At 38.9% G+C, this 18066-nt stretch overlaps 1 protein-coding gene across 1 annotated transcript in view; it reads right to left on the bottom strand.

Annotated features, from left to right (window-relative positions):
- Positions 1-1119: 1119 nt before the first annotated feature.
- The window catches only part of LOC102401347 (cytochrome P450 2C9), a 53931-nt gene continuing 36984 nt past the window's right edge, over positions 1120-18066 (bottom strand). Inside the window, exons 7-9 of the mRNA XM_045164106.1 lie at positions 15167-15354; positions 2572-2713; positions 1120-1613 (exon numbers count right to left, since the gene is read on the bottom strand). Of these exons, the coding sequence (XP_045020041.1) occupies positions 1432-1613; positions 2572-2713; positions 15167-15354 (512 nt within the window). The 3' untranslated portion in view covers positions 1120-1431. The remainder of the gene's footprint in view (positions 1614-2571; positions 2714-15166; positions 15355-18066) is intronic.

Here is an 18066-nt window from a genome sequence, read left to right as displayed (position 1 = left end):
GACCACAGTGAACAACTTCATGACATTTTGAATGATGTTTAAGGTCAATCATACATCTCCTGTTTCTAAATTTTCCTTGACTCTCTGCATTGTGGTTTGCACATTACACAATAGCCAGTTTCAGTCTTCACTGACTAGTCATATGGAGGAGAAGAACTTCACCAATCAGCTCAGCCAGAGATTCTGGAGGTCTCTCAAACCTGTGTGCTAGCCCAGCCTGCTTCTTATGTCCTAGAAACTCCTAGGTATCTACAGCTTGCTGAGTCCTTTCAGTGCTCCAAGACAGGTAATACAGAGGCCAGTTCCTCATGAAACTCCCCACAGCTGTGAGAGGTTGGAATGTCAGATGTGCATGCCAACTCCTTTGCTCCTCAAGGAGAAGCTGAGAGCTGGGAGGGAGATACCTGCCCAATTATATGGCACATTGTTGGGCTTGGTAGTTGTGATGAGAGAGGATCTGCTTCTCTTTCTGGCTTTGATGTGGCTAGGTTCACATTCACTAAGGGTATAGAAGTCTTTCAGCTAGTTTCAACTAGTTGGTGTTACTCTTCCAGGTGTGAATTTTGACAGATTGTGTGTGAAATTAACCTATGTCATTGAACGTCTCAAACTGGTGGGCATACAGCTTCATAATAATCCCTTATGATCCTTTTAGTGCTCTGGGACTTAAAGTTATGGTACCTCTTTTAGCAATGATATTAATAATGTGTGTCTTCTCTTGGAGTGGGGAATAGGTTACTTATGGGTTTATCAATTCTATTCAAGTTTTCAGAGAATTAGCTTTGGTCTCATTGATTTTTATCCTGATTCCTTGTTTGCAATTTCATTCATTTCTGCTCTAATTTTCATTTGTAGTTTTCTGTGGCTTACTTTGGATTTAATTCCTTACTATCACTGATCTCAACATTTTCCTACTGAGGCACTCCTGGACACAATCTCTTTCAGTATCAAATACAAACCTCAAGTAACTCTAGGTGACATGCAGCTAAAAGAACTTTCCTGCTTAATCTCCCTAGTCCTCTGTGCTGATCACTATAAGACCAACATGACTTCTTTGAATTACTTTCCTTCCTTTCTTACGTGTATTAGGCACACAATAAGGAAACTCTGAGAACTGGCTCATCAAATTATGCTTTTAATTAGGAACATGCATAGAATAATAACTCTCCATTGCCATACACTAATCATCTTGTTCTATTTTGTATTGACTACATAGTGCTACTCGATAATAGATAAAGCATTAGCATATGTGATGGCCAATACAAATGTTACAGGATATGGAGAATAGCAGATACATTTCTGCAGTGAAACTGCACCATAACAAGAAGAGAGGTTGAGAAGGCATTCCTAGGCAGAAGAATGAAGAGGAAAGGAGGTGACCAATGCCCCAGATGAGAAGGAGTTGAAGACAACATCATAGGCGACAAGTCCTTACAGAGGAATGAAACAGAGCTTGTAAGGAGGCGGCACAGAAGCGAACCCATTGGCAATTGGGGTGGTGTCGATGTCCTTTGGGTCAACCACAGATTTCAAAGTAAATTTTTGTAAAATCGCTGTCAGGAATAAAAACACCTCCATGCGGGCCAGGCCCTCTCCTGCACAAATCCGTTTTCCTGAAAATAACAAACACAGAGAGTATATACTCCTTGAACAGTGTTTCTGGCTGTTAGAAAGAGTTGGCATGCACATCTGGCATTCCAACCTCTCACAGCTGTGGAGGAGTTTCATGAGGAACTGGCCAATGTGTTACTTATCAGTGGTTAGAAAGTAACCATTGATGAATGGTTGAATGGATAAATGAAAGCCACAACAGTTAGATAGACAGACATAGAATGGATACACATGCTGTCCACATAATTTCATATCTTAATGGCTACCCTCACATTGGAGAAGGAAATGGCAACCCACTCCAGTGTTCTTGCCTGGAGAATCCCAGGGACAGGGGAGCCTGGTGGGCTGCCATTTATGGGGTCGCACAGAGTCGGACACGACTGACGTGACTTAGAGCAGAATGGCTACCCTTATTTACACAAATTTTTAATGAGCTTTGGCACTATGCCAAGTACTTCATTAACAATTCTCATGCAATTTGATATTTCATGTTTTCATCAATCTTTTTCTTCTCCTGGAAACACACAGTATTGTTGTATTTTACGTTCTTAGTCTGATGTCCTTATCATCTTTATTTTTACTCCTCACAGCCTCTGTTCTCTGCTCTAACTACATCTTCATCAATCTTCAACACATCTTGAAGTTTCAAGTTTTATAACACATGGTTCCTTATGGATAAGGTGCACTTCTCTTATATTTTCAGCACCTAGCTCAAATTTTATTTCTGAATTTGAAAGAATTAGGTCATCTTTTCAAAGCTTTGGTGACTTAGTGCAATGAAGAGCATATATTATGAGAAGGGAAAGTGTGTGGGCATTGCAATTACTACACCTGAGTATAGGAAAAGAGCAGTTCAACCAGCCCCTGAGTGGGAATTTTATAAGAAGTTCCAACTGATCCTCCGCCCCCACCCCCAAAGCATCTTGTCCTTTGAAGTAACGAAGGAAAAAATTTTGTTACCTGCTGAGAAAGGCATGAAGTGGTCACTCTTTTTAAAGTTACCACTCTCATCCAGGAAGTGGCCAGGGTCAAACATTTCTGGGTTAGGAAATACTTTGTCATCATACAGCACAGAAGTCAGTGATACTAATACACCTGTGCCCTGGGAAGAAAAGATGAAGATAAACTGAATTATAAATAAGTCATGGAACTGGAAGAAATGTTATAAATTATTCATTCCAATCTTATGACCTACAGGTGAGGAATTCTAGGTCCAAAGAAAGACAATGGCATTTTGAGCCAGACAAAGAAGTAATAAATAAGGAATAAGCTTAAGGCAAGTGACAGTGATATTTGAAGTAGTGAGTTCATGGATCCTAGTGTATTAGACCTTATGAATCCGTTCTGCTTATCATACTGGTGTCTGTCCCCATCAGCTGCCTTATTTCACTACTTTAGTTTTCACTCATCTAATATGTGGATTATGGTTTAAAACGGGGAGACTCTGTTAGAGTTTGGGATGTCTGGATTATAAGTTCATAAGCCTTTTATAAACAGATTTCTCATCTAATTAATAATAATAAATTCTGTGATAATAACAATAAGTATAATAACAATTGCTAGTATTTATCATTGCCATGCGGATTGTTTGTCTTAAAGTATATGGCAGGGTTCATTAGAGATAGATGCTAGCTTAAAAACATATAGAAAGGGGGGCGGGCGGTCCTAAGATGGCAGAGGAACAGGACGGGGAGACCACTTTCTCCCCCACAAATTCATCGAAAGAACATTTGAGCCCTGAGCAAATTCCACAGAACAACTTCTGAATGCTGGCAGAGGATATCAGGCACCCAGAAAAGCAGCCCATTGTCTTTGAAAGGAGGTAGGACAAAATATAAAAGATAAAAAGAGAGACAAAAGATGTAGGGACTGAGATCCATCCTGGGAAGGGAGTCTTAAAAAAAGAGAAGTTTCCAAACACCAGGAAACACTCTCTCTGGGCGGTTCTGTGGCGAGCCTTGGAATCTCAGAGGGCAAAATAACCGGGAGGAAAAATAAATAAATAATTAAAACTCACAGATTACCTGCATAACAGCAACTTCCAGCTGTGCAACAGCCCAGAGGCTCGCATCCCCCACTAGCAAACGGGGGGGAGGAACAGGGAGGAGCAGGCTGCATTGCTTAAGATAAGGACTGGGCCTGAATGCCCTGAGGGCAATCTGAGGGAACTAGCTTGAGATAGCAACCCAGACTGTGGAATAGCTATCCTGTGATCCTGGGAAAAGCCCTAACCACCGCCAGGCACGCTCACAGAACAAAGGACTGAGCAGAGCTAGCTGGCTGTGGACCCAGCCTATCCCCTGTCGGAGACAGGCAGGCGAGGGCAGCCAGAGCCGGAAGGGGGCAATCGTGGCCCCAGGGAGGCATCCTACACCAAACTGCAAGCAGCCTTCCTTGATAACCAAGACTTCTTGGGATTCTGGACGGTCAACATCCACCGGGAGGGTGGCAGCCAGAGATCAGCTTCCCAGAAGAGACACACGGCACACCTGAGAAGGTGCACCTGTTGTACACCCAGAAAACCAAGTGGCTGGGACAGGGGAGAGGATAAGTCGCAACCTTCAACTGAGGGCTACTACGCGCATCAAGGACCTGGCCACCTGAGTTGCTCGGACCTGGGATGGGCGCAAAATGCAGGCCCAACAAAGTCTGCACCTTTGTGGAGTACCCAAGAACATGAACCTGAGCGGCTTAGACGTGGGAAGTGCGTGCAAACCAGGGCCCACATCAGACAGTTCCCAGCAGAGCAATATGGAGTCTGAGCAGTGTAGACTGGGAAAGCACACATGCTGTGAGCAGGGGCAAACCCACTGTGGCTGAATCACCGTGAACACACGCCAGTGATATTTGTTTGCAGTGTTCCTTCCTCCCCAAAGCACGACTGAACAAATGAGCCTAAAAAAAAGTGACCACCACCTTGCCCCTTGTGTCAGGGCAGAAATTAGGCACTGAAGAGATCAGCAAACAGAGGAAGCTAAAATAAACAGAGGGAACCGCTTTGGTTCAGGTGCAATAGATTAAAACTGTGTAGTTGGCACCAATTACATAGGAAGGGGCCTATAGACTGCAAGAAGTACAAGCCAGACCAAGGAACTATCTGAAAATGAACTAACTCCAGAGAAAGTCTTAGATATATTTTTACTATTATCACTTTTTAAATTAAAAAAAATTATTTTATTTTTTTGTTATTTTTAAGTCCCCATTACTCCTTTAATTTTCATTTTTATAACCTACTATTACCTTGCAAAAATAAAAAAGAAAGACTATTTTTAAAGCAAACTTCATATATATATATTTTATAATTTCTGTGACTTTGTGTTTTTTTGTTTGTTTTTTGTTTTTGGGGGTTTTTGTTTTTGTTTTGCTTTTTCTTTTTTAATGTTGTATTTTTGAGTATCTAACCTCTATTCAAGATTTTAAATCTTTGCTTATTGATATTTGTTATCAACTTTATACCTTTAAGAACCCAATCTACAGGACCCATTTTTACTTGGGAGTGAGATCACTGGCCTGATTGCTCTCTCCCCCTTTTTACTCTCCTTTTTCTCCAACAGGTCGCCTCTATTTACCCCCTTCCCCTTTTCTTCTCTACCCAAATCAGTGAATCTCTTTGTGTGTTCTGGGCTGTGGAGAACACTCAGGGAACTGATTACTGGCTGGATCTGTTGCTCTCCTTTTGATTCCCCCTTTTATCCTCCTAGTCACCTCTGTCTCCTTCCTCCCTCTTCTCTTCTATGTGCAACTCCATGAACATCTCTGAGGGATCCAGACTGTGGACAGCACATAAGGTAGTGATTACTGGCTAGCTTTCTCTCTTCCCTTTTGATTCCCCCGCTTCTCCTCCTGGTCACGCCTATCTCCCTCCTTCCTCTTCTCTTCTCCACATAACTCTGTGTACCTCTCCAGGTGTCCATCACTGTGGAGAAACTTTTCTTCATTTACCTCAATGTTTTATCACTGGTGCTGTATAGAAAGTGAAGTCTTGAGGCTACTGTAAGAATAAGACTGAACACCAGAGGCAGGAGGCTTAAGGCCAAATTCTTAGAACACCAGAGAACTTCTGAATCCAGAGAACATTAATCGATAGGAGCTCATCAAATGCTTCTATACCTACACTGAAACCAAGCACCACCCAAGGGCCAACAAGCTCCAGAGCAAGACATAACACTCAAATTCTCCAGAAACACAGGAACATAACTCTGAGCCACAATATACAGGCTGACCAAAGTCACACCAAGCCCACTGACATCTCAAAACTTTACTGAACACTTCATTGCACTCCAGAAAGAAAAAATCCAGCTCCACCCACCAGAACACTGACACAAGCTTCCTTAACCAGAAACCTTGACAAGCCACCCATCCAACCCCACCCACAGTGAGGAACCTTCATAATAAAGAGGAACCACCAAACGGCAGAATACAGAAACACCACCCCAAATGCAGCAATATAAACAAGATGAAAAGGCAGAAAAATACCCAGCAGGTAAAGGAACAGGATAAATGCCCAGCAAACCAAACAAAAGAGAAAGAGATAGGGAATCTACCTGATAAAGAATTCCAAATAATGATAGTGAAAATGATCCAAAATCTTGAAAACAAATTGGAGATACAGATAAATAGACTGGAGACAAGGATCAAGAAGATGCAAGAAAGGTTTAACAAGGACCTAGAAGAAATAAAAAAGAGTTAATATGTACTGAATAATGCAATAAATGAGATAAAAAACACTCTGGAGGGAAACAAAAGTAGAATAAGGGAGGCAGAAGATAGGATAAGTGAGGTAGTAGATAGAATGGTAGAAATAAATGGAACAGAGAGGAAAAAAGAAAAAAGAATTAAAAGAAATGAGGACAACCTCAGAGACCTCTGGGACAATGTTAAACACCCCAACATTCAAATCATAGGAGTCCCAGAAGAAGAAGACAAAAAGAAAGACCATGAGAAAATACTTGAAGAGATAATAGTTGAAAACTTCCCAAAAATGGGGGAAGGAAACAATCACCCAAGTCCAGGAAACCCAGAGATTCCCAAACAGGATAAACCCAAGATGAAACAACCCAAGACACATATTAATCAAATTAACAAAGATAAAACACAAAGAACAAATATGAAAAGCAGCAAGGGAAAAACAACAAATAACACACAAGGGGATTCCCATAAGGATAACAGCTGATCTTTCATTAAAAACACTTCAAGCCAGAAGGGAATGGCAGGGAATACTTAAAGTGATGAAAGAAAATAACCTACAGCCCAGATTTCTGTACCCAGCAAGGATCTCATTCAAATATGAAGGAGAAATCAAAAGCTTTATAGACAAGCAAAAGCTGAGAGAATTCAGCACCCCCAAACCAGCTCTCCAACAAATGCTAAAGGGTCTTCTCTAGACAGGAAACACAGAAAGGTTGAATAAACTCGAACCCAAAACAATAAAGTAAATGGCAACGGGATCATACTTATCAAGAATTACCTTAAATGTAAATGGGTTGAATGCCCCAACCAAAAAACAAAGACTGGCTGAATGGATACAAAAACAGGACCCCTATATATGTTGTCTACAAGGGACAAACCTAGAAACAAGGGACACATACAGACTGAAAGTGAAGAGCTGGAAAAAGATATTCCACACAAATAGAGAACAAAGGAAAGCAGGAGTAGCAATACTCATATCAGATAAAATAGACTAAAACAAAGGCTGTGAAAAGAGACAAAGAAGGACACTACATAATGATCAAAGAAGATATAACCATGATAAATATATATGCACCCAACAAAGGAGCACCACAATATGTAAGACAAATGCTAACAAGTATGAAAGGGAGAATTAACAATAATACAATAATAGTGGGAGACTTTAATACCCTACTCACACCTATGGATAGATCAACTAAACAAAATTAACAAGGAAACACAAACTTTAAATGACACAATAGACCAGTTAGACCTAATTGATATGTATAGGACATTTTACCCCAAAACAATGAATTTCACCTTTTTCTCAAGCACACACGGAAGCTTCTCCAGGATAGATCACATCCTGGGCCATAAATCTAGCCTTGGTAAATTCAAAAAAATTGAAATCATTCCAAGCATCTTTTCTGAACCACAATGCAGTAAGATTAGATCTCAATTACAGGAGAAAAACTATTAAAAATCAAAACACACGGAGGCTGAAAAACATGCTTCTGAATAACCAAAAATCACAGAAGAAATAAAAAAAGAAATCAAAATGTGCATAGAAATGAATGAAAATGAAAATACAACAACTCCAAACGTATGGGACAGTGTAAAAGCAGTGCTAGGGGGAAGGTTTGTAGCAATACAGGCATACCTCTAGAAACAAGAAAAAAGTCAAAAAAATAACCTAACTCTACACCTAAAGCAACTTGAAAATGAAGAAATTATGAATCCCAGGGTTAGTAGAAGGAAAAAAATCTTAAAAATTAGGGGAGAAATAAATGCAAAAGAAACAAAAGAGACTATAGCTAAAATCAATAAAACCAAAAGCCTGGTTCTTTGAGAAGATAAATAAAATTGACAAGCCATTAACCAGACTCATCAAGAAAGGGAGAAAAATCATCATCAAAGGGAGAAAAATCAAATCAACAAAATTAGAAATGAAAATGGAAGGATCATAACAGACAACACAGAAATACAAACGATCATAAGAAACTATTATCATCTCACATGCTAGTAAAGTAATGCTCAAAATTCTCCAAGCCAGGCTTCAGCAATATGTGAACTGTGAACTCCTGATGTTCAAGCTGGTTTTAGAAAAGGCAGAGGAACCAGAGATCAAATTGCCAACATCTGCTGGATCATAGAAAAAGCAAGGGAGTTCCAGAAAAAATATCTATTTCTGCTTTATTGACTATGTCAAAGCCTTTGACTGTGTGGATCACAATAAACGGTGGAAAATTCTGAAAGAGATGGGAATACCAGACCACCTGATCTGCCTCTTGAGAAATTTGTATGCAGGTCAGGAAGCAACAGTTAGAACTGGACATGGAACAACAGACTGGTTCCAAATAGGAAAAGGAGTTCGTCAAGGCTGTATATTGTCACCCTGCTTATTTAACTTCTATGCAGAATACATCATGAGAAATGCTAGACTGGAAGAAACACAAGCTGGAATCAAGATTGCCAGGAGAATTATCAATAACCTCAGATATGCAGATGACACCACCCTTATGGCAGAAAGTGAAGAGGAACTAAAAAGCCTCTTGATGAAAGTGAAAGTGGAGAGTGAAAAGTTGGCTTAAAGCTCAACATTCAGAAAACAAAGATCATGGCATCCGGCCCCACCACTTCATGGGAAATAGATGGGGAAACAGTGGAAACAGTGTCAGACTTTATTTTTCTGGGCTCCAAAATCACTACAGATGGTGACTGCAGCCATGAAATTAAAAGATGCTTACTCCTTGGCAGGAAAGTTATGACCAACCTAGATAGCATATTGAAAAGCAGAGACATTACTTTGCCAACAAAGGTTCATCTAGTCAAGGCTATGGTTTTTTCTGTGGTCATGTATGGATGTGAGAGTTGGACTGTGAAGAAGGCTGAGCGCCGAAGAATTGATGCTTTTGAACTGTGGTGTTGGAGAAGACTCTTGAGAGTCCCTTGGACTTCAAGGAGATCCAACCAGTCCATTCTGAAGGAGATCAGCCCTGGGATTTCTTTGGAAGGAATGATGCTAAAGCTGAAACTCCAGTACTCTGGCCACCTCATGCAAAGAGTTGACTCATTGGAAAAGACTCTGATGCTGGGAGGCATTGGGGGCAGGAGGAGAAGGGGACGACAGAGGATGAGATGGCTGGATGGCATCACTGACTCGATGGACGTGAGTCTCAGTGCACTCCGGGAGTTGGTGATGGACAGGGAGGCCTGGAGTGATGCAATTCATGGGGTCGCAAATAGTCGGACACGACTGAGCGATGACTGATATGATCTGATATGTAAATAAAGTGGACAACTTGGAAAATATGGACAAATTCTTAGAGAATTGCAACTTTCCAAAATCAAACCAGGAAGAAATAGAAAATCTTAACAAACCCATCACAAGCACGAAAATCGAAACTGTAATCAGAAATTTTCCAACAAACAAAAGCCCAGAACAGACGGCTTCACAGCTGAATTCTACTGAAAATTTAGAGAAGATCTAACACATATCCTACTCAAACTCTTCCAGAAAATTCCAGAAGTCGTGTCCGACTCTTTGCGACCCCATGGACTATAACCTACCAGGCTTCTCCCTCCGTGGGATTCTCCAGGCAAGAGTACTGGAGTGGGTTGCCATTTCCTTCTCCACCATAAAATCGCAGAGGAAGGTAAGCTTCCAAACTCATTCTATGAGGCCACCATCACTCTAATACCAAAACCTGACTAAGATGTCACAAAAAAAGAAAACTACAGGCCAATATCACTGATGAACATAGAAGCAAAAATCCTTAACAAAATTCTAGCAAACAGAATCCAACAACACATTAAAAAGTCATACATCATGACCAAGTGGGCTTTATCCCAGGGATGCAAGGATTCTTCAATATCCGCAAGTCAATCAATGTAATACACCACATTAACAAATTGAAAGATAAAAACCATATGATTATCTCAATAGATGCAGAGAAAACCTTTGACAAAAATCAACATCCGTTTACGACAAAAAACCTGCAGAAAGCAGGTATAGAAGGAACATACCTCAACATAATAAAAGCTGTATATGACAAACCCTCAGCAAACATTATCCTCAATGGTGAAAATTTGAAAGCATTTCCCTTAAAGTCAGGAACAAGACGAGGGTGCCCACTGTCACCACTACTATTCAACATAGTTTTGGAAGTTCTGGCCACAGCAATCAGAGCATAAAATGAAAAGGAATCCAGATTGGAAAAGAAGAAGTAAAACGCTCACTGTATACAGATGACATGATCCTCTACATAGAAAACCCTAAAGACTCCACCAAAAAATTACTAGAGCTAATCAGTGAATATAGTAAAGTTGCAGGATATAAAATTAACACACAGCAATCCCTCGCATTCATATACACTAACAATGAGAAAACAGAAAGAGAAATTAAGGAAACAATTCCATTCACCTTTGCAACGAAAAGAATAAAATACTTAGGAATATATCGACCTAAAGAAGCTAAAGACCTATATATAGAAAACTATAAAACACTGGTGAAGGAAATCAAAGAGAACACAAATAAATGGAAAAATATACTGTGTTCATGGATCGGAAGAACCAATATAGTGAAAATGAGTATACTACCCAAAGCAATCTATAGATTCAATGCATTCCCTATCAAGCTACCAATGGTATTTTTCACAGAGCTAGAACAAATAATTTCACAATTTGTATGCAAATACAAAAAAACCTCGAATAGCCAAAGCAATCTTGAGAAAGAAGAATGGAACTGGAGGAATCAACCTACCTGACTTCAGGCTCTACTACAAAGCCACAGTTATCAAGACAGTATGGTACTGGCACAAAGACAGAAATATAGATCAATGGAACAAAATAGAAAGCCCAGAGATAAATCCACGCACCTATGGACAGCTTATTTTTGACAAAGTAGGCAAGAATATACAATGGAGAAAAGACAATCTCTTTAACATGTGGTGCTGGAAAAACTGGTGAACCACTTGTAAAAGAATGAAACTAGAACACTTTCTAACACCATACACTAAAATAAACTCAAAATGGATTAAAGAGCTAAACATAAGACCAGAAACTATTAAACTCCTAGAAGAAAACATAGGCAAAACACTCTCCGATATAAACCACAGCAGGATCCTCTATGACCCACCTCCTAGAATATTGGAAATAAAAGCAAAAATAAACAAATGGGACCTAATTAAAATTAAAAGCTTCTGCACAACAAAGGAAACTATAAGCAAGGTGAAAAGACAGCTTTCAGAATGGGAGAAAATAATAGCAAATGAAGCAACTGACAAAGAATTAATCTCAAAAATACACAAGCAACTCCTGCAGCTCAATTCCAGAAAAATAAACGACCCAATCAAAAAGTGGGCCAAAGAACTAAACAGACATTTCTCCAAAGAAGACATACAAATGGCTAACAAACACATGAAAAGATACTCAACATCACTCATTATCAGAGAAATGCAAATCAAAACCACAATGAGGTACCATTTCACGCCCATCAGAATGGCTGCTATCCAAAAGTCTACAAGCAATATATGCTGGAGAGGGTGTGGAGAAAAGGGAACCCTCTTATACTGTTGGTGGGAATACAAAGTAGTACAGCCTCTATGGAGAACAGTGTGGCTATTCCTTAAAAAACTGTAAATAGAACTGTCTTGTGACCCAGCAATCCCACTGCTGGGCATACACACTGAGGAAACCAGAGTCAAAAGAGACACGTGTACCCCAATGTCCATCGCATGACTGTTTATAATAGCCAGGACATGGAAACAACCTAGATGTCCATCAACAGATGAATGGATAAGAAAGCTGTGGTATATATACACAATGGAATATCACTCATCCATTAAAAAGAATACATTTGAATCAGTTTTAATGAGGTGGATGAAACTGGAGCTTATTGTACAGAGTGAAGTAAGCCAGAAAGAAAAATACCAATACAGTATACTAGTGCATAATGTGGAATTTAGAAAGAAGGTAACAATAACCCTGTATGTGAGACAGCAAAAGAGACACAGATGTATTGAACAGTCTTTTGGACTCTGTGGGAGAGGGTGAGGGCAGGATGATATGGGAGAATGGCATTGAAACATGTAAAATATCATATGTGAAATGAATCGTCAGTCCAGGTTTGATGCATGATACAAGGTGTTTGGGGCTGGTGCACTAGGATGACCCAAAGGGATTGAATGGGGAAGGAGGTGGGAGGGGGCGTTCAGGATGGGAAACACATGTACACTCATGGCAGATTCAAGTCAATGTATGGCAAAACCAATAGAATATTGTAAAGTAAAATCAATAAATTAACTAATTAAAAAATAAAATTAAAAAAGAAACATACAGAAAGGATAAAAAAATAGAAAAATCATTTTATAACAATTCAGCTTAGGGTCACTGACTTAAGCAACATTTACCTATTAATGCTAAAACTGTAGGTGAATGATAAGCATGAAATTTACCAAGTTATAGTACAATGCCATAGATTTTTATTAATTAAGTGTAAAAAAAAAAAAAAAAAGCCAGAACATAGGCCATGGAAAAACCTGACAGATACTATTTTATAATGTGAACAACAGTGCATAACCAATAACGAGATAAATGACATGATGTGGCCTCCCACCTTCCCAACGAATTTCAGTGGGAAACACAAAGCACTTATGTAGTTCTCTTGCCCAATCATAACTGGAATCTAATTTCTAGAGAACCAGCTTGAAGAATATTTTACATGAGTATTGGCCTGGACACTTCACAAAGTGAAATGTACTAAAAGAAAACAAAGAGGGCAAAGAGAACTCATAATGGAAGACTAAAAAGTGAAGATAGCCAGATTTCATGCTTGTTCTTTGGCTGGATATTGAATTAAAAAGGGACAAAAATACTATAAAGGATATTCCAGTAAAAGTGGGAAAATTTGAAATACAGGCTGGGGGGACCTCCCTGGTGGTCCAATGGTTAAGACTCATGCTTCTACCGCCTTAATATCTAAAGTTATTAATAATTTTAGTCTATGTCAATGCCCACATTTTATTTAAAAGGGAGGTGTTATATCATTCCAAATATCCACTAGGAGAAGGATGAACTTTTTGTGGAAGAATATAAACATCATCTGAAACTCAGCATTTTCTCATTTATAACAATTGATACTCAATAAAAAGTTATTAGGCACTTCAAAGGCACAGCTAGGTGACCACAAGTAGAAGAGGGGGAAACTTATAAAATATGTCCACCATAGGGAATATTTCTCATTTCACTTTATAAGGACAACATTATCTTAATATCAGAAATCTGACAAGAAAATTTTGAGGAAAAAATATAGACCAAAATTCTTTACTCTAAACAGTGAAGTTCTGAACAAAATGTAGCAAACTAAATTCAGCTGTGTGTATATTTATAATATGTATATTTAGTGGGAAATTGAGGCCATACAATCATAGCAATAGTTGTAGAAATCAATATGAAAAAATTGTATAGCAATTATAACCTATAAATCATAAAAAATAGAGGGTAAATTTTCCTAATCTAAGTTTTAAAATCTACCAAAATGTACATAAAACATGCTCAGTAGTGAGAGGTTAACCTCCACTCTCCTGTAGATCAGAAATGAAACAAAGATGAAACATGGATATTAACCCAGATTACAGGGCAATGTATATAGAAATTGCAATTAATTTAGAGAAAGATTATTAGTAATGATTTAAAAATTATCAAGTTTCCTACCATTAAAATCATCAAATGATAAAAGCTGATTATATTCCCATATTCCAGATAAAAGAAATAGAAAAGACTAAAAAGTTTATAAAAGCAAGATGATATTAAGCACCTAGGGGGGAAACAAAACAACAAAAGATTTGCAAGCCAATCAGTACACTGAAAAATTTTGAGAGAACTATAAACCCCCGAAAACTGGAAGTATATACCATATTTATTAACACAAAGATAAAATGAGTCATGATGTTAAACCTTTCTAAATATATCAAATATAACACTGATGAAAATCCCAGCAGAGAGCTTTGATAAATTGACAAACCAGTACTAACATTGTTTGGAAAAGTAAACAGCTAAGATCAGGAAAACAATATTAATAAAGCAGAACAAATTTGGAAGACTTACATTGCTACCTGTCAAAGTCTGTTATAAAGCTTTCTAGACTAACCTGGAAACAACACACAAACCATTGAATTGCTACATATATGATTTTTGTGCTTCTCTCATCTGTGTTCATTAAGGATTGCACCCATACTGAGAGAGTCATTTCCTAGGCAGGTTGATAAGGAGTCTAGGGGTCCCCAAGGAGAGAGGGGTCTGGAATTATTAAGGAGGAAGAAAGGACAAACATTTTTTTCCTTCTCTACATTCCTTAGGATTATATAACAATAGTGTGTCCTGCCTGAGGACAGTCTCTGGATTAAACCTTCTGACTAATTCTGTTATCTTAAAATGTAAATTATGGGAGTAGACCTGGTTTTTACAAGGATTATATAACAATAATGTGTCCTGCCTGAGCACAGTCTCTGGATTAACCCTTCTGGCTAATTCTGTTATCTTAAAATGTAAATTATGGGAGTAGGTCTGGTGAGGTCTTTACAACCTCCCAATATTCTTTGGATTCACTGGCAAGTATATAACTTCATTGCTAACACTAGCAAGTGGGTACTCTTTCTGCCCCCTTCTGATGCCTATGTCAGAAGCTTTCTCTATCTCCTTTATACTTTAATAAAACTTTATTACACAAAAGCTCTGAGCGATCAAGCCTCATCTATGGCCCCGGATTGAATTCTCCTCCTGGGGCCAAGAATCCTGGTGTCTTCACGTGATTCAACAACAACCTTTCAATACCATGAAATGGGAATGTCAAGACCACTGAAGTCACTGTAAGAGAAACCAATCTAACCTTGGGGATGATATAGTTTCTGAATTCAATGTCTTGGGTCACCATATGGGGCAGACTGGAAGGGACCAGGTCAATGTATCTCTGGATCTCGTGGACCACAGCATCCGTGTAGGGCATGTGGCTTCTGTCCTGCATGCAGGGGCTCCGGTGTCTTCCAATCACACGGCCAATCTCTTCCTGGACCTTAGCTGATAAGAGATAGTATGACTAATGCAAAAAAGAAAAACGCATATCACATTTGCATACCAATTCAGGGATCAGTTCAGTTCGGTCACTCAGTCATGTCCGACTCTTTGCAACCCCGTGGACCTCAGTACACTATGCTCAACAACTCCTGGAGCTTGTTCAAACTCATGTCCATTGAGTTGGTGATGCCATCCAACCATCTCACCCTTTGTCATCTCCCTCTCCTCCCGCCTTCAAACTTTCCCAGCATCAGGGTCTTTTCCTTTTTTTTTTTTTTTTCCAGGTGCTGATTTTATTATTATTATTTTTTTTATTTTTTAACTTTACAATATTGTATTGGTTTTGCCATATATCAACATGAATCCGCCACAGGTTCAGCCACGTGTTCCCCATCCTGAACCCTCCTCCCTCCCCGTACCATCCCTCAGGGTCTTTTCCAATGAGTCAACTCTTCGTATGAGGTGGCCAAAGTATTGGAGTTTCAGCTTCAGCATCAGTCCTTCCAATGAATATTTAGGACTGAATTCAGGGATACATGAGGCATTATGAAGGTATTCCAACATCATTATAAACATCAGGACTCCCCTGGTGGTCCGGTGGATAAGAATCTGCCTGCCAATGCAGGGAGCACGTGTTTAATCTCTGGTCTGGGAAGATTCCATATACTGTGGGGCAACTGAGCCTGTGCCTTGCAATTATTGAGCCTATGTGTTGTAACTACTAAAGCCTGTGTACCCTAGAGCCTGTGCTGCACAAGAGAAGCCACTACAATGATAAGCCTGAATGCAGCAACTAGAAAGTAGCCCACAGTCACTAAAACTAGAGAAAGTCCACATGCAACAACAAAGACCCAGCAAAGCCAAACTAAATGAATAAATAAACAAAAATTAAAAAAAAAATCAGTTACATGCCCAGAACTACACCCAGACATAGAGAGAAAATGACTGTAATATAGATGTATGTACGTTTCCTACAAACTAGGCTTAAGATACATCTATACATATCTCTATATTAACATACATAATAAAACAAATGATGAACTGTTTCAAAATATAAATAAAACATAACCTCAAGACATTATAGTCCTTGCTGAAAGAAAAATAGGAATCAGGTGTTAATTTTTAACAAAATAATATAGAGGTAGAAAAGTTAAATTATACATGTTTTGTGTATTTGTGTATTTGTACAATTTGCAATGATACTCTTTTCATCTTCCAATTTCCATAAGCCACCACACTGAGTATTCTAGCAGTTTCTTCTGAAATTGATGCTATATTTCTAAATAATAATTCACTGTTTCTATTTTTAACATACCTATTTCTAGACAATATTGTCCTGTGGGAGATGAGAATTTATTAGTATAGCTCCATCTCCACTTCATACAAAACACACATAATTCCTGCTACTCCATTTCCCCCAATATATTTAGATCACAACTTTCGGCTGTTAGAATTTCATTCTATCATCATTCTGACTACATAAACAAAGTTTCCTGATCAGACAACTATGATTATGTTTCATTTTTTGTATTTTCTTGGACTTAAATATGTCTATTTCATCTTATAAATTTCTGCATCTTGATCTAGAATTATTTCCAAATACTGAGATAAATATTCCAAACTCCAAATAATAGTTTTCCTTTTATAAGGAAATCTCAGATCATCAACCACTTTTCTTTTGTTTGGCCTCTCCCTTCATAGCTGCTTTATCTATCCATTTTGAAACAGATATTTTCTATGCCTGATATCTAGCAATAGCCCTGAGACTTTCATTCTCCTTCATGAATTCTCAAGATTTCTGGAGCCATGCTTTCCTATGACATGACTTCAGGCATTTGGATGAGAAAAGGGAAAGAGTGGGTAAAAATTTTGTCAAACACACTGGTCTGAAAACACCCTTTATAAAATCAATACCCAGTTTGATAGTTGCTCTTGAATTCTGATGCTGTTGTGAACTCTAATCCTTTATCTATGACCTGCTACATTTCTCTGAATGTTTTTGCAATTTTCTCTTTTATCCTGGTGTTCTGAAATTTCATGACCCTCTGTCTTGAGGTGAATGTTTTTATTTCATTCACTCTGCTAGACATATCAAGAGAATTATCTATCTACATGGCAATATTTAGAAGTCTTTTCTCCAGAGTGTTCATGCTCTGGAGTTTTTCCTCTTGCTGCTGAATTTCAGGAAGCAGGGTGCAGAACGGAGCTGAGTCTGAATTCAAGATGTGGATTCTTCCCTAAACTTTCTTCCATGCCACACTATTTCCTCCTGTCTCTGCCCAGTGTCCTGGGTGTAGGGCCTCTTAGATTCCACTTCTGTAGAGACTAAACCTCTCTCATCCTATTCGGGGAACACAGTGATCTGATAAAGTGAAAGTGTTAGTGTCTCAGTTATGTCCAACTCTGTGATCCCATGGACTGGAGCCTTCCAGGTTCCTCTGTCCATGGAATTCTCCAGGGAAGAATACTGGAGTGGATTACCTTTCCCTTCTCCAGGGGATCTTTCCAACCCAGGGATTGAACCTGGGTCTCCTGCATTGCAGTCAGATTCTTTACCTTCTGAGCCACTAAGGAGTTGTCAAAGAGCTGTGGCTAGATGAGCTACTTTTATCAGCCTTTGTCTCCCCCTATTCTGTTTGACACCTGCTACTTCTAAATGCTGAAACTGACAGGATGGTAGGGATATAAATAATTTTTCCTAATTATATATCTTCC

This window comes from Bubalus bubalis, chromosome 23 (genome assembly GCF_019923935.1).
Source record: "Bubalus bubalis isolate 160015118507 breed Murrah chromosome 23, NDDB_SH_1, whole genome shotgun sequence".
NCBI classification, from domain to species: domain Eukaryota; kingdom Metazoa; phylum Chordata; class Mammalia; order Artiodactyla; family Bovidae; genus Bubalus; species Bubalus bubalis.
This window is presented reverse-complemented; position numbering and strand designations above follow the sequence as displayed.